The sequence below is a fragment of the Corapipo altera genome, unplaced genomic scaffold (assembly GCF_003945725.1).
Source record: "Corapipo altera isolate COAL_440 unplaced genomic scaffold, ASM394572v1 343, whole genome shotgun sequence".
NCBI lineage: Eukaryota > Metazoa > Chordata > Aves > Passeriformes > Pipridae > Corapipo > Corapipo altera.
In genome coordinates, this window is record NW_020884913.1 from 3,439,605 (window position 1) to 3,462,730 (window position 23,126).

The 23,126-nt window shown below is 41.6% G+C and overlaps 1 protein-coding gene across 5 annotated transcripts in view; it reads right to left on the reverse strand.

The window, feature by feature from the left end:
• Nucleotides 1–519: 519 nt before the first annotated feature.
• The window catches only part of ANKFN1 (ankyrin repeat and fibronectin type III domain containing 1), a 127,990-nt gene continuing 105,383 nt past the window's right edge, over nt 520–23,126 (reverse strand). For all 5 annotated transcript variants that reach the window (XM_027654518.1, XM_027654519.1, XM_027654520.1 and 2 more), the window contains 7 exons: nt 19,460–19,675; nt 17,194–17,360; nt 15,583–15,733; nt 13,611–13,779; nt 10,056–10,222; nt 6,660–6,879; nt 520–4,512 (listed from right to left, as the gene is read on the reverse strand). In XM_027654518.1, the coding sequence (XP_027510319.1) occupies nt 3,716–4,512; nt 6,660–6,879; nt 10,056–10,222; nt 13,611–13,779; nt 15,583–15,733; nt 17,194–17,360; nt 19,460–19,675 (1,887 nt within the window). In that variant the 3' untranslated portion in view covers nt 520–3,715. The remainder of the gene's footprint in view (nt 4,513–6,659; nt 6,880–10,055; nt 10,223–13,610; nt 13,780–15,582; nt 15,734–17,193; nt 17,361–19,459; nt 19,676–23,126) is intronic.

Here is a 23,126-nt window from a genome sequence, read left to right on the forward strand (position 1 = left end):
TTCCAAGCTGTATATCTTATTTTCAGATACACTATACCCTTGTTGTTTATAAGGCTGTATTGAAGTTTTACATAACAGTCATGAGCCATGCATTTAATCACCTTGGAAGAGTTGACCAGCAACTTAATGCATTTCTTTATACCATAGAGAATTTGAAGATGCACCATCTCTTTCCAAAACACTTTAAATTCTCAGGATAAAATATTCTGTCTCCCCTTTCCCCCTTTAAAGTCTATATTTAAAAACATTATTTTATAGAATTCTCTGTGTCTTACAGCATAGAAAATCCAATTGTTAATTAGTATTTAAAGGAAAAAAAAAACACAAACAAGAAGCATGGGAAATAAATGCTTCAGCCACAGGTGTCTTGAGGCAAACTGTCCATGGGCAGACAGCCTTCTTTTGAGTGCAAGAAATTTTGAGTGTAAACCTTTGCAGTTTGTCTCACTTCCTAGCAGCAGAAACAGGAAAGTTTTAGACCACTAAATGGGGAGATTTGGTCCACATTTTTTCCATCATATGCTTTTCTAGCCAGTCAATGTCATGTCTAGAAATAGGAGGGACTGGGTTCAGCCCAGGAGAAAAATACACTCCCTGGAAAATGCAGGACAAAGGTTTTGTGGCAAGATAGATGAGTAAGAGAGAGAGATCCAGAAGTTACAAGCCCAAGTACCCTCTTGAGAGCAGAGCTTCAGCTGATACCAAGTGGGCACAGGCTGAATGAACTGTCTGCTGGCTGAGGAAACTCTGGTGTGCTGTGGGCTCTGAGCCACAGCACTGCCCAGCTCTGGGCAAGAGTCCTTGGAGGGGCACTCGAGCTCAACGTGGAGAAAGGGTTCCCAGTAATTGAAGCAAAGGTCTGAGTTCCTAATTTTAATTTGATTCCTGACTGTGAGCCTTTACTCAGCTCTGCTCAGAGTCACTTGTGCCTCTATGGACTGGGGATGACAGTGCTGGATTTTGCATTTTGCAGGATTCTTCTGAATTGCTGTAGTTACTTGTGAAATGTGTGAGTGATCTTCCTAAGAGAACTGCAGAACTATTATGATTATATTATGGCAGTACTCAAAAGGCAGCACTATCTACTATTTATTTATCTCTGGGTGTTCATTACTATTCTTTTAACAAGACTCAGAATAGGTAGGGATAGCAATTTTGAACAAAGAACACATATTTATAACCAGAAGTATTTAAACTCAGAACTATTAATTACTATTTTGACTATTAAAGTATGTGGAATAACTTCAATGGTTACAGGATTGAGAAAGCATGTCCCACTGGCCATCACCTAAACACTCCTTCCACATTGGAGGGTAAAAATCAAGACAGGGTAGATTGTGGCTGGCATTGCACTCCCAAATTCCATCTCAGCACAGAAGATTATGATAAAGTCAAACCCTTCCTACCAGTAAAGAACCTAGTCTTTATTAGCTACATGGCTGCTTCTGGAAAAGTCCAGGAGCAGGAGCAGGGAACAGATTTTTCCATCCTTATCTCACCAGCAGTGTGTGCCTGTCTGCTGAATATTTTGCTACTTCTCGCCCTCGCTGTTCCTGATGATCCAGAGCAAAGCGAGGTGGGTTTCATTCAGAAACATCTTGTTTTATCTTGTCACTTCCTGCAAAAACATATGGCCTCGGTGCATTATTATTTTTATTCTTTAATAGGCAGTTTTATGGCAGTTTTACTTTGAGGTGAGACAGGTTAGGGGAGCCTGGGCGAGGGGCAGGGCACTAGAAAACCGTGTAAATTATTTTGGCTCTGCATATGAGCATCACATCGTTTGTCTCCCTGGTGCAAAGCCTTCTGCTAATGAACAGAATCTAAAGCAACCAGCTGTGAGTGCCTTCAGTGACAGTCAGACATCTCTGCTTGGCTCTGGAGGGTGAGTGGGGCCTTCCCCAGTCCCAGCTCCACACAATGTGTGTCCTTCTAACTGTGAATGGGCACTGACACTTCTGCTCCCCCCGCCTGCTCTCACCCACAGGAATTTTCAGTGTGGGTCTCATCCAAACCCTGTGGGAGTGAATGGAAGTCTTTCCATCCTCGCTGGGCTTTGGATCAGGTAATGAATGAATATTTTTGGTGCAAAAAGGTTAACTTCCCGCTCCCAAAAAGAGAAGTTACAAATGTAAATCCCTTGTGAGAAAGTTTTTGCCTTTCCTATCACACTGCAAAGACTCTTCTTGGCTTCCACATACTGACCAAGCATAAAATAGTGAATAACATTTATTTTTGAATTTATGGATTGAGTTCACAGGGATTTTAATAGCACTGGGGTTATGGAAGTGCTATTTTAATAAGGACCACAGATCATGGGCCCAAATCCTTACCTTTACCTCAAGGACTTGTAAACTCAACTATTTAACTCAAATCTCTTTATTGGGGGCCTTAGAATGTATCCACCTGGAGGCTGGAAAACCGAAAGGTAGAAGGCTGCGCAAACATGGAGTGAGGGAATTTAACCAGCAGGAATGTGGCCCATAAAATTAAACTTCAAGAACTGTTTAAGAAAAATTAAAGCTTGTGCAGCAGCTGGGGTTTCTCTCCACATTAGTTCGTTTCTTAGTGACTCCGGTGTTATGGTTCTCATTAATACAGATTTCATTTTTGAGATCATCTTCTGTAGTTCTCTTAAGTCTTACTGGGGTTGCAAAGGACAAAATCCTGACTCAGTGTGATCTGGCTTTAAACAATACAAGATGATAACTCACCACCTCCCACCCTCCTTATGATATGAGTATTTATTGGGGGCCCAAAGATAAAATCTTAGATTCAAACTGCACCCCAGAGTTCCCTAATCTGAATTGCCAGAATATCTCAATTTCAGATGTGGTGATCAAATTACAGTGACTATTCAGGAACGAAAATAGGGACATTTCTTTCCAAGGGATGTGTAAAAGTTATTCCAACATAATGAAATGTGCTCTTGTGTGGTGGCAGAAGACAGATCAAACTTTGCTTCCATCTCATGCAAACCCTGCCTATTTTTCCTCTAGAACCTGGCCTCACTCTGCCTGCTCTTGACCTCAAAGGTTCACCTCCTAAGGTTTTAAAATAACTTGCTACATAAATAATTTGAAATCTAAGCTCCTGAAAAAACCCCATTGTGCTAATTATGTCAGGCTCTGACAGCAGTCAGAGATGGTGTTGACTGCATTTTGTAGATATTGAAAGAATTTTCATTTCTTTAAATGCCCAGAAACTCTGGGTTATTTGTGTTACTAGACCAGTTAGCACTCCAGTTATATCCAACCTAAATCCACTGGAGAAGGCTGAGAAGTAGAAAAATTTACAGGAAACAGCGGAAAACAGGTAAATAGAAGTTTAGGACACAGCCCTAACATGAGGACACCAAGTTTCTGCTAACTTGCAGGCAGAACCACTCATGCTTAAAATTTTGCATGCTCAGAGAAACATGGACATCAAGAGACCTGCTGTTACTGGATTTGCAGCCACAGATTGTTCTGTTATGTGGTGATTGTTGCGACTCTATCTGCAAACCTGCAGATGCCAATAATAACAATAATGCTCACACCCTGACAGGTGATACCTCTGTGAGACCAGAAGCCTGGTGAGGAAGTCAAAAGATCAGGATTCTTCTGGGTGGCGTGAGTTGCCATTTCAGGAGCTGGAATTTTACAAGTGGTTTTGAAAGTATGGCCTTATGTGCATAATGCTCATATCTCATGGGAAGCCGTGCAGGATTCTGGGGCTAAAGGGTGCTGCTGAAGACTTCTGGGACAGCAGAACCCAGCTGCTCATCTGGACCCGTGGTCTGTTGCATAGCATTGTGCACATCTGTGCGTCCTGCAGACCGCGTGCTCATTGCCCAGGGCTTGCCCTCCTCATCCCCAAATGTCGTTTCATAAGGCTCCACATGTATCCTGTGGACATTCTGCCTTGGTTCCTCATACTTGCCTTGCTCATCTTCTGGGAGGCTGGATGCGTGAGGTACGAAAGTGCTCCGGGACCCATCGATGGGGCTCTTTAACTGCTCGCTGGAGGGAGGCTCTTGGGACAGATCTGGAGATCTCATGAGATGCTGGGTGTAGACCCCCTCGGACAGGGAGCCCGCCTGTGTCTCGCTGTGCACGCGCAGCCAGCGGTGCTGCCGGCCGAAGTAGTTGTAATGTTGGTGCTTCCCGAGCTTTCTTTTCCCTAAAAAGCCCAGTGGCTGCTTGGAGCTGGAGGACTTGTCCGCGCTTTTCGATGTGAGCCCCGACAGGGTCAGATTGCTCATGGACTCTGTGCAACATTCAGAGTGAGGGTCAAAGGCACCACACTCTGTCAGGCCTTCTTGGAGAGTCAGGCAGGGCTTCATGTCGTGGGCTTGGAGGACATCAGGAGCACTCCCTCCCAGGCCACTGCTGGCCTGCTGAGAGATATCCTGGGATGAGGAGTAAATCAGGTCCAGTTCCCTGGGGCTCAGCGCGTCACTGGAGTCGTAGTCGCTGTCAGTGGGCAGGAACACTTCAGAGCAGCCTTCCTCATCTGAGCAGGGCTGGGAGTCTGCAGGGAGAACTGGTTAACACTAAGGACAAGCATGGGAGAGAAGCTGCTGAGCTGTCGTTTATGGGGGTTTTTTTGTCTTAATTTAGAATCAAATCTACAATTCTGAAAATGTGCACGTGTTGCCTCTGTGGAACTGCCATAGGCTGAGGTCACAGCAAAGACAGGAGTCAGGGAGGATTTATCAGGGAGGATTTACAGATGTGTTCTAGTGGTGCTGTAGAATTAGGAAAGGCAGAAAGGATTAATTTATATTAAATACAGGGAAAAAATTTGAATTTGAATTGGGACTAAGTTCTGAAAGGATCTGTTTTCTTTTTTCTTGCTTTCACTAAATGTCATAGAGACGGAGATTTGGGAGAGTGAAAATCTGTAATCCAGATTCTGTTTTTATTAAAGATATTTAGTTGAATTTTCTGGATTTATACCTCTGTAACTGTGAGCAGGGTGTGACTGCATGTGTGCTGAGAGGCACAACATGGAGGCTGCTGAACAAAACCCACACTTTTGCCCATCAGGTGCATGATGTGTGTTCAAATCCAAAGCAGACACAAATAGTTCAAATGTGAATTTGTAGCGCAAATCTCACACTGGCACTGAAATCATTGCTGTCTTTTGGCTTCAGAAGGATCAGTAATGTAATAAGTAGTGGCACGTGTGATAGAATGGATTGATGTTCCTTTGCCCTGGATAGTTTATGTTAGATCCAAGGAATAAAACACAGATTTTATATTGACTGTTCCCTTGGAGCTGGTGTAAGTTGCCACACAGCCCAGCAATAATGAATCCAGCACATGCAGGACAAGATAATGCTCCAGTTTGCACGGTGCCAGACCTGAGGATTATTCTGCATTCATGGTCTATAATACAGGGGAAAAATAGCTCAGGGAAGGGTGGTGAGAATGAGCACCACTGTGTAATGGAGCAGATCAAAGCAGCAGCCTCTTCAGGTTTCTTTTCTTTTAACCTAATGAAATCTAATCAGAATAGATTGATTCATTTTTCTTAACTGTTAAAACTGCCAAATGAAAAAAAACCCAAACAAATTATAATTACCAAAATGGTTATGGCAGTTGTTTAATGCAGTTTCTGTTGCTTTTGTTTCTGTTTCATTTACTTGTTGCTCAGCAGAATGGTGGTTTATTTTTTTTCTCCAAAGTCCTAATTCTGTTAGCAAAATGGGTGTTACGGTTTCATTTGCTTCATCTTTATTTGCTGTGATCCCTTTCTTTCATCAGTTTAATTTTCTGGCTATACAGAGAAGCAATAATTGTCAGTGAGGTGGCTACTTATTTGTGTAATTCTGTGTTTTAAAATGCTTGTCTAAGCCATTGAGAACACTGAGGTGTGTGAAAACAGCTGTTAAATTGGACTATTGGCACTAAAATTTGCTCTATCAGAACAAAACAAGGGCATAAGAAACAATTGCTGCAAAGCAGAGGAACAGTCAAAGTCTGGAAAGAAAATGGCTGTAATATCAGAGAGACAGAAGGTGGCAAATGGGAACTATGGAAAAATCTGAGATTCTGTCAAATTAAGAGAAACTGTGGAGAAGAATAATAGATACATGAGTGATGAGAAAGGGTCAGTAGCTTTTTCTTAGCAACTCATGCCTCATCAGTGTAATAAAACTCTGGACATGTGCTCAGTTAATACACAGCCATCCTCAGAGATCTGAAGAGCTTTTGACAAGGTTCTTCACCACAGGTTCTGCAGCAAGGAAGCTGTAATTAGGATGAAGAGAAAGCTCCCTCCATATAATAATAGCAGATTTTTGGTGTAGGCAACAAATGAAGCAGTCAGCTTTCACCATGGCTGGATTTTGGCTGGAATTCTGGACATCATGGAGAAGCCAGTGGCAGTACTTGTCACTTCCAGCCTGTTTATTAAATCATCTGGAACAGGGAGGTGACAAAGTTGGCTGATGATGAGCAGTAATTCTGAGGAGTTGAAAGCAAAAAATGATTATAAAGCTTGTATGAGGATCTTAGGATATTGAGTGGCAAATGATTGGTGAAATGATTGTTGAAATACCTTGGCAGGTATGGGAAAAAATTTACTTCCTTTATCAAAAGACTTGCAAGAACTGTTATAATTAAAAGTGAGTTCAAAGATTGCACTTGGTGAACACAGGAGAATTCTCTTACCACTCACAGCTTTTCTCCTCTGGATTCTGGCCTCAGGGGAAGGGGGAGGTGAAGGAAGACAGTCTAGGTGTGAAGAGGTGGAGCTCATTTTCTTTTGAGGGTGTTCTTCTGAAAGATCCACAAACTTCTTTATGGGCAGGCCAGCTGCTGGCTGCTTGTACCTTGCATGCTGCAGTGCTTCTGTGATCCATCTCATTTCCCTCCAGATCTCATCGATTTGCTGTGGGGAAAAAAATGGTGAAAAAATACAGTTGAGTATTAATTCTGCCTAAGAGTGTGCTTTCTTCAAGTGCCCCCGAGTAGGTGTGTGGTCACTGCCAACAGAGAGCAGCAGAATCCCCTGACAGGACTCTTCAGGCTGAGGTGGTCTGAAGTGATTTTGATTAAGTGCTTGTTCTCTTCCACCACTGCAGGGGCCACCAGACTCTCAAATTATGTACCTCAGGCCTAAAATCGGACATGGAAAGAAAATGAAGATTGTCTCTTTTGATCGATTTGTAGCACACTTGAAATGTGCTTTCATTCTGTACTGGAGTGAAAGCAAGACTTCACCATTGCAAACCTGGGGTGTCAAAACCAGCTCAGTTTAAATGTAGTTTTTAACAGATAAAGAACACACACAGGTGTGGAAGAATATACCTGTGTGGAGGGCTGAGGCACAGCTGAGTCAAACTGCAGGTTTCTCCCTTATCATTGTGGTCTGCATACATTTTAAAAGTATAAATCTACACAAAACCAGTTCTAACACATGCCTGAGAGATAAAAAGACCCAAGTGCCTAAATCAATAGCAGGATGTAGCTTTAAGCATCTCTGCAGAGAGGAAAGATGCTGTTTAATGTGGGTCTGAAGTCTTTTGATAATGGAACACTTTTAACATCTTCAAACCATTCAGGATCATTGATGACTGGCCAAATGTTGTTGCAACCATGAAATGACAGTAGCTGTGGGTATAATATCCTCCTGCTGCAGTGTCCTTCTAGAACATTCCTTGTACTTCTACAGAAGGTTCTGCATTTAAAGTGAGCCTTCATATTAATATTGCAGCGTTTGAGGGAACCTGCTTTGTAGTTACACAAGAAACATTCTGCAAGAATGCAGAGAGCCCTGGGTCAGTAAATGGAGAGGCAAAAGTCAGGGGTACTTTGTGCAGTGGGAATTGTCAGATAGGGGAGTGACAGAGGGATCAGTGAGAAGGAGACTGAGACTGATGTTCTGAGTTCTCCAGCAATTACTCTTAGCAGGAGATAGTTCACAAAATGCATATTCAAAGTGTGGAATTTATTCCCAGGGGATATTGTAGATGCCAGATTAGCCGTGTTGGAGACAGGATAGCTGGCGAGATGGATCTTTGTTTTGACCTAGTATGGCCATTTTTATGTAAAGGTGAAATCCCGACTCCAATGATGTCAGTGCAAGCCTTGCCACTGAGTTAATTTGAGCTAAGAATATACACTGATAAGAATAGCAAATGGTTCAGGGATTAATTCATAATCCTGCATCATTTCAAGACTTCAGTGCAGCTCCATGAAGAGAATGCCAGTTAGCAAACATCTCACCTATTTGATTGTAGAGATTTTATACTTCCTTTCTGTGATCCTCCCTCAACCCCAATCAAGAATCATACTTTAATATGATTTAATAAAATGCAAATCCTGTTGGTTTTTCCTCGATGCCATTCTGCAGGTCATTTTAATGAACTGTGGTTCTTTTAAAATTTAGTAACATTAGAAGCATTACAGGATATAAATTACAGCTTAATTTCAGTTTTAGTCTCAGTGTCTGTAGATTTCTTTCCTTGCTGTGTAACATTCCGGTAAAGACTTCAAGCACCTTATCTGCTGGTTGGTTTTGGTTTTTCTTTTTTATTTTTAATAATTTTTACTTTTCAGTTGCCCTCTGACTCCTTTTCAGACCTGCATTTATATAGACTCCCTTGCTCTTTACAATGTTTGGTTTGTGTAGTGACTTCAACACTGTCTTAGATCTCGGATCACACAAATGCTCTTGCGGTTTCGTGGTCACCACTGAAGATTGTGGTATGTGGTGGGCTGAGAGATTTTTGCCAATAGGTGGAATACAGCTGGTTTTCATTTTTTGAGAGGAAACCTGACAAGCCCAATACACTGTCACAATAATTCAGCACGAAGCACTGAAGTTTAAAATGTTCTCCCACGTTTTTCCCAGCCTATAGATGTGACTCAGACACTTTGGAGAAGAGGGACACAGAGCCGTCTATGCAGTACATGCATATTAATGTACATATGCTTATTTTTGATGTGAAGGATAAAAATCTTCCAAGTTCTCCTGCATACTGGGAAAAAGCTAGATTTTCTGAGTGTGAGAATGGAAAGGTGAAAAGGAGGGAGATGACTGAGAGGTGAAAGTACAATGGAACATTCCTCTCTGCCACTCTGGAGGTTGCCAAAAGCTCCAAGTGAATAAGGGAAAGGGGGTCTGAATGCAGAACAAAGGAATAGGAATATTATCATCTTGTTCATAATTATGGAGGGCCAAACATATTGTCAATGGGACAAATGGTTGTCTCGGCCTCCGTTCCAGCAGAAGGTTCCTTGAATATTAGGAATAGAGAGCTGAAAACTTATCTGCACCTCTCTTGTAGAAAGGCAGCTCATCCATGTCCACAGACACACTCTGCAAAGGTTATGAGCTTTGTCTAGAAATGTTTTACAAAAGGACAGGCTTTGCTATGCTGAACAGTGGGGTGGAGTTCAAAGAGCCCTGAGTTGAGTTGGTAAAGTCTTGATTTGGGAACAGTCCAGGAAAATCAGTGTGAGAGACAGAGAATAAGCAAATTAGATGAGGATGGTAACATTAGTGGTCCTTCTGCACTGGAGGACTGAAGCAGTGCCACTGCATGGTGCTGGTCAGACTCACAGACCTTTCTGGGGCCAGCTTGCCATCTGAAATGCAGAGCTGCATTCTTGAGTGTGATACTGTTGATGCAGATTGTCTCCACAACCCAGTCTGAATATTCATTTTAATCTTTTTAATTGCCACCTTATCGTGGTGGAAAATGTCCTCAATTCATCCAGACAAAGAAAAACTCTTACACAACTGAATGCCCAGACATGGTGCTAACTTACCTCACGTTAGATGGGAGGGAGTTTTACAAGCAGACTGACACATTTCTTTATAACAGTCTAGTATAACTGTCATTTGATTTTGCCCATAAAAATCCTTCTATAAAAGCAACAACTAAGGAAAGCATGTTCTGGGTTTGAATTTCATAAAAACAGAATTGCACTTTTGATACAACTGCTCTTTTTATGATGTCTGTGAATAATTCTCCATTTAGATTTCAAGTTACAGCCCTATGCAATTTTTAAGAAAGCCACCTTAAAATCTCCTTGGAATAGTCAGAAACAGACTGTTACCTGTATGTAGTCTATAACTTGCTGGTGTCTTTGTTTGGCTGCAGCGACTTCACTGTCTGAAATTGCTTCCCTCAGGGATTGCTGGGTTTTCAGAGAGTCCAGCTCTATGACAGCAGAAAGGCGGCAATACAGGCTTATAAATTTTTCCTTGTAACAGCAAAAATGAACTGTGAAAAGACCAAGCGCAAAGGAAAATTGTTATATTCTGGTTATGAAATATGAAATCCTTAGGTTTCAGAACACAAATTTTATTAAATATAGTAACCAGCTCTGGACGGGTTACTTTAAGCTGGAAATAAATAATACAGGCTCTAATTCTCGTTTACACTGGATTTACTCTGTAACTTCACTGATTTCAAAAGAGTCATTTCTAATTTATATCTAAGTGCAGGGATAATCAGGCCCTTAGTATGCAGCTCCAGAGGCTATCTTGCCCTTGATACCTTCAATCAGAAAGGCTGTTTCTGAGGCTTTTATAGCTCATCATTTCTTTTATCAAGAAAGTAGTGACATGACTGGAAAATTAAACTCATCTTTTATTTCTTTTAATTGAGTGTTTCAGAATGAAAGGATAATTTTGAAGGCCAGTAACTTTCTGTTGGGCTGCGCTGCCTTAAATCAGGAACTTCAGTGTAAATGACTCAGCAGGAAAAGCATTGCAGTGATAGCAGAGTTTGGGGGAAACAAAGCCCTTTTAGGTGTTGCCACACATCATCCTCCAAACTCTCCTGCAGAAGGGTGACACAGAAAGTTCAGATGTGACCCTTTGCTTTGTGTAATTTGACTTAGGAGCAGCAAAGAGCTCTTGAAGCTCCATCAGAGGTAGCAGAGACAGAACAGCTTCAGTGTCACAGAGCTTCTCAAATGCTGATTTACCTGCTTTCTTAAAGCTTATTATTCCAGAACCTGTAACTGCTCAGGCAAAACTTAGCAGTTACCTCTACAAATGGCAGTGCAGACTTACTGGAACTTCTGAGGGAGAACAAGTTTTCAGAAATACTTCCCCATTCATTGGTGCTTCAGTAAATGCAAATATACAGCATAATCTTGTTAGAGCAGCGAATGCCTGTCTGCTTACTGGGTTCTGGATTGGGGCATGGTATTTTTCAGGGTGTTTCAAGTGTAAATTGCATACATTCTTATCATAAATATTAAAAAGAGAAACGAAAACACTGTCAGGTGTCTACTTATCCCTTGCAAACAACATGATAAGAATCATTGAGAAGAATTTCTCAAACGAAGAAAACCAGTCAAACACTGTGACAATAAAGGTCTAATCTGAACATAGAAATCTCACAAAAAAAGAGTGAAAGGAAGAATTCTACCTTCTGGTTTCAGCCATGCCTAGATATAGCAGGGATCCAGTGTGAATAGTGTGTGGTCTTACAGTACATGTGCCATATGTGGTGGACTCTTGAGTGAATTACAGCCGCGGTTTCGGCTCCAGTGCTGAAGTTTCGAGCCTTTGTGGTTTTAAGTCAGACCCTTTAATGTTACTTTAACAAATGTTACTTCAACATAGTCTTTTGTGGTTATGCAATTATATAGTTGGTAGCCACCAGCTAATGGGGAATGGAAGCTTCTAATATTTGAGATGTGAATCACAGTCACTTTATAGAACATCAGGGATACATATATAATAAGTCATATAGAAATGTCGTCTGCCTTTGGCCAGAGGATTGCTTACTGAAAAAAAACACTCAAAAGTAAAATTCGGATTTCCATACTGTTTTCTCCATCATGAACTGCTTTCCCACTGTAGCAACACTGCTGAACAGAGAGGGCTGCACCTGGAATTCCTTTTGAGAGGTGATGTCTCTGTTGCGTGTTTACCTGCACCACATCACCCCAGGCAGTACCTGTTGCTTTGCCAGCCTGATGCAGACTGTGCTCCAGAATTGAGAGTGGCTCCTGCCTGTGGCCTCTGTGCCACATAATGAGAGTTAAATACTCTGCACAACCTCTAGAGTGGAGATTAATTTCATCAGAGATTAATATGCTTCATGCGTTAATTTGCACAGTGACACAGCCGTCCCCTCTCACCAGGAGAAATGATGTGCTCCCAACACAGAGGCCAACAGACCTCAGGGTGGCAGGGCAGGAGACAAAAGTCTGGCTTTTGGGCACTGCAGCCATGGGATGTGACCCAAAGCACTGAACTAATGCTTCATGTTCAATTACATTAGTTTTCCTTTGAAGGGGTAACTTTTCCTTGGCAGACTACACCATGTATTGTGTGGCTGCACCCCTCAGAATTTTATGGCAGCTCAGCTGGCATCTGTCCTCCCACAGCCACCACAAAACCCCAGGGTTGTCACAGGCACCACTTTGTGTGCTGTGGCTGATGTGGCATGAATACAGTCGTGTATTCCTGCCTGATCCAAGTGAAATTTGTGTTGCTGGGTGATGGTGGGTCATGGATCTGTTGTGACTGCAGAAACATAGGCATGGTAAGACCCTCCATTAATATCTAAATATAGCACTGATATATAGAGACAGGAAGGTAATGGTGTCACATAACATCTGAGAGAGACATCACTGAGGACACAGTTGCTGCAAGAGGCCTGTTCTATAGTGGCTCCTGGTGTACCAACTCCATCACTTTTGGCTCATATCTTTCTTCTTGAAGGCAAATGAAGGAAAGATACCCAGTTTTACAGGCCAGAAGGAAACAGAGCAGACTGATGTGAAAGGCTCAGCAGTCCCCATACTTAAATATAATATTCTTTCTAAAAAGAACTATTAAGTCTTTATGAGCTGCTTTTATGTGGAACCTTTCTTTTCTCTGTGGACCAAAGAAGAAGAAATGAGAAATAGAGGACCTTGAAGCTAAAGCATCTTATGCCTTCTGTGAAACAGCTGGAAAACTCTGTTTTGGGGAATTCTTACCCAGTCAGCAAGGCAGTGGAACAAGAGGGCTGAATCTGCTACAGTGCAGGATGTGCTCCCTAAAGAAAGAGATTCAAATCCAGTGCTTTGGCATTTTTCACAATGGGCTTTTCTTTCACCACAGCAATAGGACAGTCTCCTGCATTTTTCCAGGAATCAAAAGGAGAAAGATGACCCTCACGTGGGAAAATCTATTCAGACCTTTCACGGTGTTGTGAGGGAGTCAGACCTTGAGTGGGACCATCTGCAATCAGGAACTGCAAATATTCTCATTACAGAACCGGTGGTTATCTTCTTGACAACTCAGAGGGATGTTTTTTGCATCTCCTTTCAGACTCCAACCTTGCTGTGTTGTGTGTAATTTTTTTCTGGTTCTGTTTTTTTTTTTTTTTAAAGAACATCATCTTCCAAATAAGTTTATAGACACATACTGGATAACTGTGGGCTTTGCTCTCTGCTTTGCATTTCAATAACGATGGCTACAGTATATGCTTTAACCGCTCTGCTCCCTCTGTAACTTGTACACAGTTATAGGTAGTGTTGTTGCCAAAGCCATCATGTGATTTATTGACTCTCCACTGGGACAAGGGGGAAAACAGATACAACTTTGTGATTTTATTATAAGGAGACTGGGTTAATATTTCTGGGTGAAGCAAGCTACTATACCGAGTTCAAACATCTGAAGAGGGAGGTTAAGAAATCCTGAGTGTGGGGTGTAAGGATTATTCTGTCCTGGGGCAGTGCAGACGTCGTCTGAGGCGGGGAGCAGGAGAAGAAAGGAGACATTGTGACCCAGTTCCAACACCTCCTGTGTGTACAGACGGAAGTGCTTTGCCTGTACGGGGACACGCGCGGGGGAAGAAATAGGAGAGAATTACAACATGGCACTTATATAAACAACACCCCAAATGATATAAAACATTAAAGAAAATTTGCACAACATCAAGCTTGGAATTTTTATAAAACATAAATATTTGGGGGGGGGGGGGGGAGTCGGGTCTAAATGTGGGTTCATGTCACTACATAAAATAAAGATTTAAAGCTGCAATGTTCCACATTAAAACAACACACGCAGGCACAACCCCCCTGAAAACAACATTTATGTTTCTTATTAGGCAGAAAATGATCACATGCCATGTGCTTTTCAAGATTATGATTGCATAATTATGTGAAAACATGAAAATGGATTCAATTAAAAACCTTTAAGATTCAATTTAGAGTTGGTTAAGAGAAATATGCAGCTCTCCCTCAACACAGCACTGAAAAGGTTTAACAAGTGCTGCAGCAGGAGAAAATGGCACAGGCAGGAGCTGGGCTGAGGCTGCTCAGAGCCACTGTGTGCAGCACTGCTTTGCACCCTGGGTGTGCACCAGTGTCACTGCCCCTGCTCCTGTTCACCACAAAAATAATAAAAACACATCAACAAATCTGTTGAATTTAAAATTTCAATTCATTAACATAAAAGTTTGGTCCTGAGCCATCAAACCATTTGCAACTGTGTTGAACTGCAAGGTCATGTTGATGTCTGTCTCTCAAGCACGATAGATGAGCTCAAAAGCTTGGCTGAGCTGCAGCCTCAGGAACATATTGCACAGTGATTTAAATATTTTAGTCCCTAACTCTGAAAGAAAAAGAAAAAAGATGCACAAAAGCTATAACCTCCCAGCAAATACAGTAACATAGTGACCTGTACAGAGCCCTATTGAATTAGAGTGACTGACCACAAGGCAGCACACCATCTGTCTTAATTTTGGATTTACTTGAGTCTTACTTGGCTCTTCCCAGGCTAGAAGGTACAGCACTGATGGATTCCTTTTTAAAAGCAAAGCCTAAACCTTTCAAAATTAAGAAATGTAGAACCAGATTAATTTATTTTAAGGCCACATCTTTCTAGCTGCACAGACAGACCTTGAAGTGAATAGAAAGATGATTTACTTCTACTTTAATACCTCTTTACCCTTGTAGACCAAAATAAAATGGACTTCATGTAAACAAGAAACAAACTTCTTAGCTTATTTTTTTTCACAGATCTTTCACATCATAGATTCTCCTCCCTGACTTTATTTATTCACATATGCATTTCTTGTACCTAAATGTAAAGCCAGAAGCCAGATACCTCTCCTCACCCACAGCAATCTGGAGGTCTGGAGATATGTGTTTTAAAAGTGCTACATTTATCTGGGTGTAAAAGAACAGCAAAATGCTGTGTCATTAGCAGGCCTTTCATGCAGCCTCACTCTGAAGCTCCCAAACAACAGTCAGTTGCCCTGCTTGCCTGGAAAAATAACTATATTTTTCTTTGTCAGCTGGGTAAAGGTGCTCAGAAGTACCAGTTTCATGCAGGACTGCTTATTTGCACCTGCCTGAAGTGTCACAAATATGCTAAAAGATGCAAAAATAGGAGCTAATTGAAGTTTGTCTCTTAATCCCTGTATGTTCAAATATCCAGGAAGCTGTTTGTCAGAGATGTCCCCCCCTCCACACACATAAAATAACAGAATACAAAACTGCTCTGCTTTGCTTGCCTTGTAGCCCTGACACTGAATCCCTAATTGCAAGTTACAGGGTTTGTAGCTCTTAGTTGTGTTCTTAAGAATCAGTTTTTTAAAAAGGTGATAAATACCACAAAGGCAAATACCTGATGCAGAGGTAGATTGATCTGTTTGAGGAGAGCTTTCACTGCTGTCTGGAGCTCATACAAGAACAATTGAGTAGGGCAGTCTGAAGTATGATCCATACTTTCCACAGATTCTGAGCCAGAAAGTGTTTGGATCCATTCCCACTCATCTCTGTATGTTGAGTCAAGTTAAAATTAGAAATATAACAAAAGTTCAGTGCCCAAGCAGGAATTCAGTGTATGTGCATTTGGGATCTGTTGATCGTTTAATCCTCATATACCCAAACGTTCTAAACCTGTGCAATCTCAACTGTTTGGGGCTAAAAATCTAACTTTGAAAAGTTTAATTTTTCTAGCACGTGTACACCAGGCTGAACATGCCTTGCAAGCCTCTGAAAGTCCAACTGCCTTTGAAATATTTCACTGAGGCTTCTCACTCCAGGTTTTCTCTTTCATGTTCTTTGTTCCCTATTTACCACAGTGCTTTTAAAAAACATGCCTTGAAAATGACAACAATTAGTGGACAGTTTAATCTCTGTGATGCACTCTCTTCTACTCACTGCAGCCAAAGAACTTCCTGCTTTGCTCAACATATATCCATTTGAGACCTGATAAACATTGGAATCATCTCTCTGGATCAAATCCTTAATTCACCCTGCCCAGTATTCAGTCTTGAAAAGCAGCCAGAATCAGACATTCAAGGAAAAAAAAAACTGTACAGGAAATCCCACTACAAGACAAGTAATAGATGTGGTACAGTCTGCTCCTAAATAAAGATCTGGTCTTAAACTTCAAGAGTCAGGGATTGTTATAAACTCTGAAGCATTAGGCTTTATATTCCTTCCAACATTGTTGTTAGTATTAACTACTACATTCTGGATATCCTTGTTATCCATGTAGATATCCAGTTCCTTTTTCCTCATGCGAAATTCTCAGCTGGTTTCTGAAATTACATGGGATTAAAAAGCTCCAGAAAAAAAAGCCACTTAAATATGTTGCCCACTAGGCAAGGACCAGGCAGTACAAACAGTGCACTTGCCAGTGGATAAGGGAAGGAGTGGACAAAGGGAAAATGGCTTTCCCAGAGCACAGCAGTTCATTGGGTGGTCACATTTGTAAATATGGTTTTCAATTGCTGTGTGTTTGCTGTGGTTTAGAGTGACAAACCAGGTATGACACAAGAGAATAAACAGGCAAATCACCCACACCAGCAGCCTGTGCTCAGTGAAAATCCACAGGAAGGGTGGCACTGAATCCACTGGAGGCCAGATCGGGGCTGCAGGCTGTGATCTTATGAACAGGTCATTACCCCTGTGCAGAATTTGAATGACCATGGAATACCATCCTTAGAAACCAATAGGATCATGTGCACATGTTCTGGGCTGGCCTTCAGACTGCTGGGAAAACACAGGTGCAGCTGTTTAGCTCAGAGCCAGTCTCTGGGATGGTCCACACCTGAGCCAAAGCTTTGTGCCACACACCTGAGCCAAACCTTTGTGCCACCTGCAACTCTGCAATGGCAGAATTGCCTTGGTGTTTACATTTAATCAGTTGTTTCAAACTTAAAAACAAATTTTCTTTCTCTCTTCTGTGTGTGTGTGTGTAAATACATATATATATATATTTACTTACTTGGAGACATTGCTGTTGTCCCGGATTTTAACATGACAGAGGACATTGGGCAACTTCTGCAGCACCAGCACTTTGATTTGATCCACAGAACTGCAGAGTTTAAGGTAACCCAGATACAGGCCGGGAGGGAGGCGTTGCTGACTTCGTTTGTGATAGGAAAGTATGTCCTGTTTTAAGGGAAACAGTCCTACATAAAAATCTAATTTTTTTTTCCACATAAGCAGAAGAGTTTGAGATCAAAAAGCAACAAATGTTTTTACAGCCGTCTTTTTGTTTCAAGTGTGTTCCCAATTCGCAAAGCATTTAAGCACATGCTTAAGCATAAGAATAATCCCTGGTAGCTTGGATGCACTTGGACAACTTCTTACTTAAAGCCATACACAGGATCCCTAAGCTCTCCATGTCATGCAGGAATTGGCTCTAACAACCTGGGCTTTCAATCTTCTACAACTGTGGTGTTTAAACTGGCTTAAATAACCCCCACCTCTGCCTCCTGTCTGATCATTTCAGCAGGGAGCTGGGTCAGGGAACTGACTCTGAAAAACAACTTGGGAAGAGGAGCAGTTGTTTTTCAAGCAAAGCAGTTCCCTGGTTCAGCTTTGGTGCAAGGCTGCACAGACAGAGCACCTGGGGCAGGTGGGAGAGAGCAGCTGCTTGAGCCAGGACTGTCCCCAAAGAAATCCCAGCCTACAGCTCTCCAAAACCTGTTCTGTATCACCTGCTGTCACCAGGAAGTTCCCTGTGAGCCTGGGGCTTGGTTTTTTTACAGAATTTAATTAGTGGCAACGTTTTCTGAGCAAATATCCTTACCAACAAATGGAGCATAGGAGAAATGAGTATTGATGGTGTATTTGCTGAGGCCAGGAGACATTTTTAAGGCTATGTATAGCAGTCCCCCAGAACTACCCAAAAAGTGATGTCTGCTGCCATCCTGAGACATGTGTGCTTCTGCAGTGGGCGAGGATTAAGACACCTGGCCTTATGCCTTTGCTCTTGGAACCATCAAATTATCTGCCAGTGCTATGCTTGGCTCTGACCAGTGCAATTAGACCCTCATTTTCACAAGCACTTCATGAACAAAATACCCATTCGATGATTAAACAAGTAATAGAAGAAAGGGTGGGCATTAGATAGGAATGTGTAAACCATTAGGGGAACATTTTTTCCACTAGGATCTCTGTGGAAATCTGATCGGGCCTGTATTTTGCTTTTCCTAATATAAAACTTTTGCCCAGATTGACATTTTTCTACACCTTTAACGCACTTTAATACATTAAATCTAACATAGATCAGGTAAGTTTTATTGTCTTTTGGAAATTTTTTAATGTTCCTAAAACCTGGTAACATATATTTTGATTGCCTGTCACTTCCCAGTATGAAAAGCAGAGTCTCTGCCTGAGAAAGTGCCTCTAATTCAAAAATTAACCACAGCAAGTCATCATCTTGCTGAGGGTGCTAAAGAAGGGACTAAGATGACAATTTGTCTTGTATTTTGGGTAACTGTGCAACTGACTTTTAGGGAGATTGGCTACTGATATATTGTGAGAAGTAGGTTTCTGTTACCTACAGAAAACATGTATTAATCTTAACATAAACTGTTTAATGTGAGTTTACAGATACCCCAGTTCTTGAAGGGCCGAACCCCCCTGTCTCTCAGTCTTGGTAACTGAACTGACTATGCCAAGTAACTTCCAAGGTCAATCCTTACCTTGGTATTTTCCTAATTGTAAGTCTAGGAGCACATTATGCAGAAATTAAAGGTGGGTTATGGTTAGTAAAGAATTCTTTAGCAACTATACCAGGCTCCAAGGAACCCTGAACCCCACAGAACAAGTTTATTAAGTAGAACAGTAAAGTTTAAAACCTAGATTTGGTTTTCAAGGTTGGATGGAAAAATCTTATGGAGTGTAGAAATTCTAAGTGTCTGTATAGGTGCTTAAGAACATCCCAGAGAATTTTAAAGCTTTTTATATCCCTTGCTACAGAATTCCATAGCGTGGTTTCCCGAAACTGATAGAAACTGCTATTCTCTGCTAGGACTTTGAAATAATTTCTTTCGAATCTCTTGGATATTTTGCATATTAAGGATCTGATCCCAGACCCACTGGAAGTAATATAAGTCTTTGCTTTCAGTGGGAGCCTTGCCATTAATTTTATTGGGCACTGGACTTTGGCCTAAAATTCTACAAGACGCTTCCAAAAGTCAGGGCTCTGGCACAGGCTTTACAAAAGCAAATAACACACAGTAAGAGAAGCAAAGCACTACCTGGATTGTTATAAGCAAGATGTCTAATGCTGTTGGCTCCTCTGGAGTTGAAAGGGATTTCCTCTGGCTTTGTAGTTTGGATACCTGCATCCATTTGCCATTAAAAAATGAATACAGACTCTCCACTTCTCTTACAGTAACTATCAGCATATTGCCATGTCGGTCCTTGATTGGTTCATAAAAAACTCTGCCTAAGTTGTGAGTTCCCAGCAAATTCTAGAAAACAAGCAAATTATAAAATAGAAGTTATTTATCACATAGCAGGCCAGTATTTTTTTAAACTTAGCTCTGTGCTCGCTGACATCAGTCCTGTTGACTTCAATAAAAACTGGACACACAATGTTTCTCAAACCCTTGCCCTGCAGTCGGATCATTTAGTGGCAAAAGGAAAAGTTTTTCCCTAGGTTGTGTTTGTGGATTGAGTTGTGGGTCCTCCAGTGTATTTGGTCCAGCAGGGTTTAGTCCAATGTTTAATGGAGAACAGCAGAAAGACTATTGCGACCCAATGCCTTTGTAAAGGAAATGCTGCAAAGTAATTCACTTATTTGGGCTGAACTTCCTATTTTTGCTCAGTCATGTAAAGATGAAGGATGCAATTTTCAGAAGCACTCAATGTTAGTCCAGTGGTGACTCCTTTAATTTGAACTTACTGAAGAGCTTGGTGTTTATTTGAACCTCCCCAGAACCAAATGTCAGAGATCATGCAAAATTCTTCCTCTTTCCCCAAATCACTCATAACGGACACTTCAAATGTTTTCTCCATTAACTGTAATCTCAATCTTCTGTTCCCTGTTTTAAAATTATTCAGACTATTTTCAGGAACAAAAGCAAGAGATATTTGTGTTGAATGTAAATAATTCTGTAGCTTAACTGTGGAGTGTGTTTGTGAAGAAACACAGGATTCGAAAAGACACGGACCCTTTTGCTTTTACTTCAGATACCAAGAATGTGCTAGACAAAACAGGCAGAAACTAACAAAACTACCAGGGCAAAGCTCTCCAGGAAAATATGTGAGGATTAAAGAAAAGTAATTTTAAAAGGCTCCACATAAAATACATATTTTGGTCAAAATCCCTTTCCTCACACAGTAAGGCATCTGCTTATAGGTGCAAACACACTCAATCCAGTGACCAGCCACTGAAGAGATTCCCAGATGTCTTAAAGAAAAATGCCTAACATTTAAAATATGCTCATTACTTTGTGATTTTTCGAGAGATCTACAGTAAGCTGGATAAGGGAGAGGGATAGTTTAAAATGAGAACTTGAATTCACAATGAAGCACTTTGTATGTTTAGGGAAGTGCTGTACATTAACCTAATGACATTGTACACTGGGAGATTACCCTGAAATTATTTATCTGTACTTAGCAGGCAATATGTATTTATAAGCTGTATTATTAAATTGTTTATAAGCTCTAGGTAGTCAGCACAGTGACTGCCCTTTATGTGGCATAATAATTTTAGCTTTATTCATCCCTCTCCAGGGCAGACTGTTGGTGTCTCTACAGCACCTTCCCTCTGCCTTTTTTAACTGTTGTGCCTTTTGAGGTTTGCCTCCATCTCTGATTAACACTGGCTGTCTTGAGTGTACATTTTGTATTAATCCGTGTGTCTCCAGCTGGGATAAGTCACTGCAGCAGACGTAGCCATCTAGTTGTCATATTAATCACTGCAACACGTGAATGTGCCGAGATGAAAACAAACAGCTCTTTACTGTCACTGTGTGTTGTGAATGGATTCCAGCACAGAGAACAGGAGACCTACTAATATCAATGTGGGACTGATTAATATACTAAAAAAGTTTTGTGTCTGCTCAGCTTGGCACCCCATCACTTGTGTTTTGTTTGCTTTAGTTGTCTGGTGGTAACAACAGGCAAAGTTGCAGTCCCTGTTGTCTCTGAATCTCCTGATCTAGTCCCTTAGCAGCTGTGTTGTCACTGATCTTTTCCATTCTGTCCTAAATTCCTGTGGAGTCAGTCTATTAACTTCCTCAATAAAATGTATTCAACCATATAAACTTTATTGAGATCCTTCCGCTGGTGGATCCCATTAGCCCACACACCGTTCGAGGTTGGCAGATTGGTGACAATCCCTGTGTTCATCAGGGGACCAAGCTAAAAGAACAGACATTAAGGGCAATAAATTTCCCAGAAATTCAGCAGAGCAATACACCACATGGGCACATTTGCTGTATCTCAGGGCTTTGCATCCCTGGTAACAAATAATAACACAATGTACTGGGAATGCTGGTTATCCCTGAGTGCAGTCCATGCAGGCTGGCAGTGCTCTGCTAAAGGGAATCTGCACAGGGAGAATGGAGCTGAGCTAACCCCAGGAATATGTGCTACCTGAGCTGAGCCAACCACACCAGAGGGAATATTCGGCAGATATAGTTAAACCTTTCTCTGGTGACAGCTCCAAGGACTGACAGGCAGCTGCTGCTTCACACAGGTGGTCCTCCAATAAAGGTGCAGCAGGCTGGCATTCCATATATTTCGGGGCACTTTGGGGAAATCAGTCAAGACAGGTGGTTGCCCAGGAAGGCTGCTCTCCTGTGCAGCGTGCCTTGCCAAAAGATGTAAAACAAAACCCCACATGGATATTCCTAATACTTGGCCCCAAAGTGTGTGGCTCTCAGAGCTGCTGTAAAGCAGGTTATTGCGGGATGACGTGTGGCCAACACGTGCCCAGCAATGAGGATCTTCGTTAACTCCATGGCTGTGCCACAGACTTCTGGGAAGCTTTGGTGCCTCCACTTGAGCAAAAGGTAGCAGAAAGTGAGGCCTGGATATACTTTTTTCCTGTAAGGGTTGTGCACGCAGTTTTTTGAAAATGTATTTTCCCATAAAAGCAAATATTTTAATGAAAATATCTGCCTTCCAGCTAGAGATTTTATGGTATCATGAAAGCACCTTCAAAGCTTTGCAATAAATGTCAGAATGTTCTTCTGGAGATAATTTCTATTTGCATAACGAGTAGTGGACACAGACACAGAAGGTTTAAGTGACTCAGGTTGTATCTGTAGCAGAGGCTGGAATAGAACAATCCTGAGGGTCACTGCTATGCCTTTAGCACATGGCATGAATTGTGCACGTAGTGTCCTTACCACTGGCAAGATCTGTGCACCACTTAATCTCTCTTAGGCTCTGTTTTTAAGGGTCTAAATAGGTATCTGACTTGTTCTGTGCACAAAGGTACATTTGAACCTAAAAATTTTGGCAGCTCCATGGAGAACTTAATGAAAGATTTGATTTTATTTCCCCACTGACAGTCCACACCACTAGGGCCATCCTGTTTGTCAGACAGTGTAACTCTGCCCTGGAAGCTGTACTTGAGTAGTTTGTGAGCCATGGGTGAATAAAGAGCATATTTTGGCAACTTCAGCAGTGTGTTTGTCCTTCCTGTCAGGGACAGAAGCTGCCTACTGCTGCAAGTTCCCATACAGCACAAGGGAGTGCTGAATCTTACCCAGAGTTTAAATGCTTCATTAATAGATTAATAATTAATAACAAATAGGCCTATAAGAGGCTTAAGCGCAGCAGATATTAGGATTATAACTCTCGAATTCCCAACCTGCAAACTCACAGGCTTGTCTGTGGTCATTATTTACTGGTTCATATCTGTTTGTTTCTTCATCTGCCACTGTTGTTTCTTTTCTTTGTATTTCC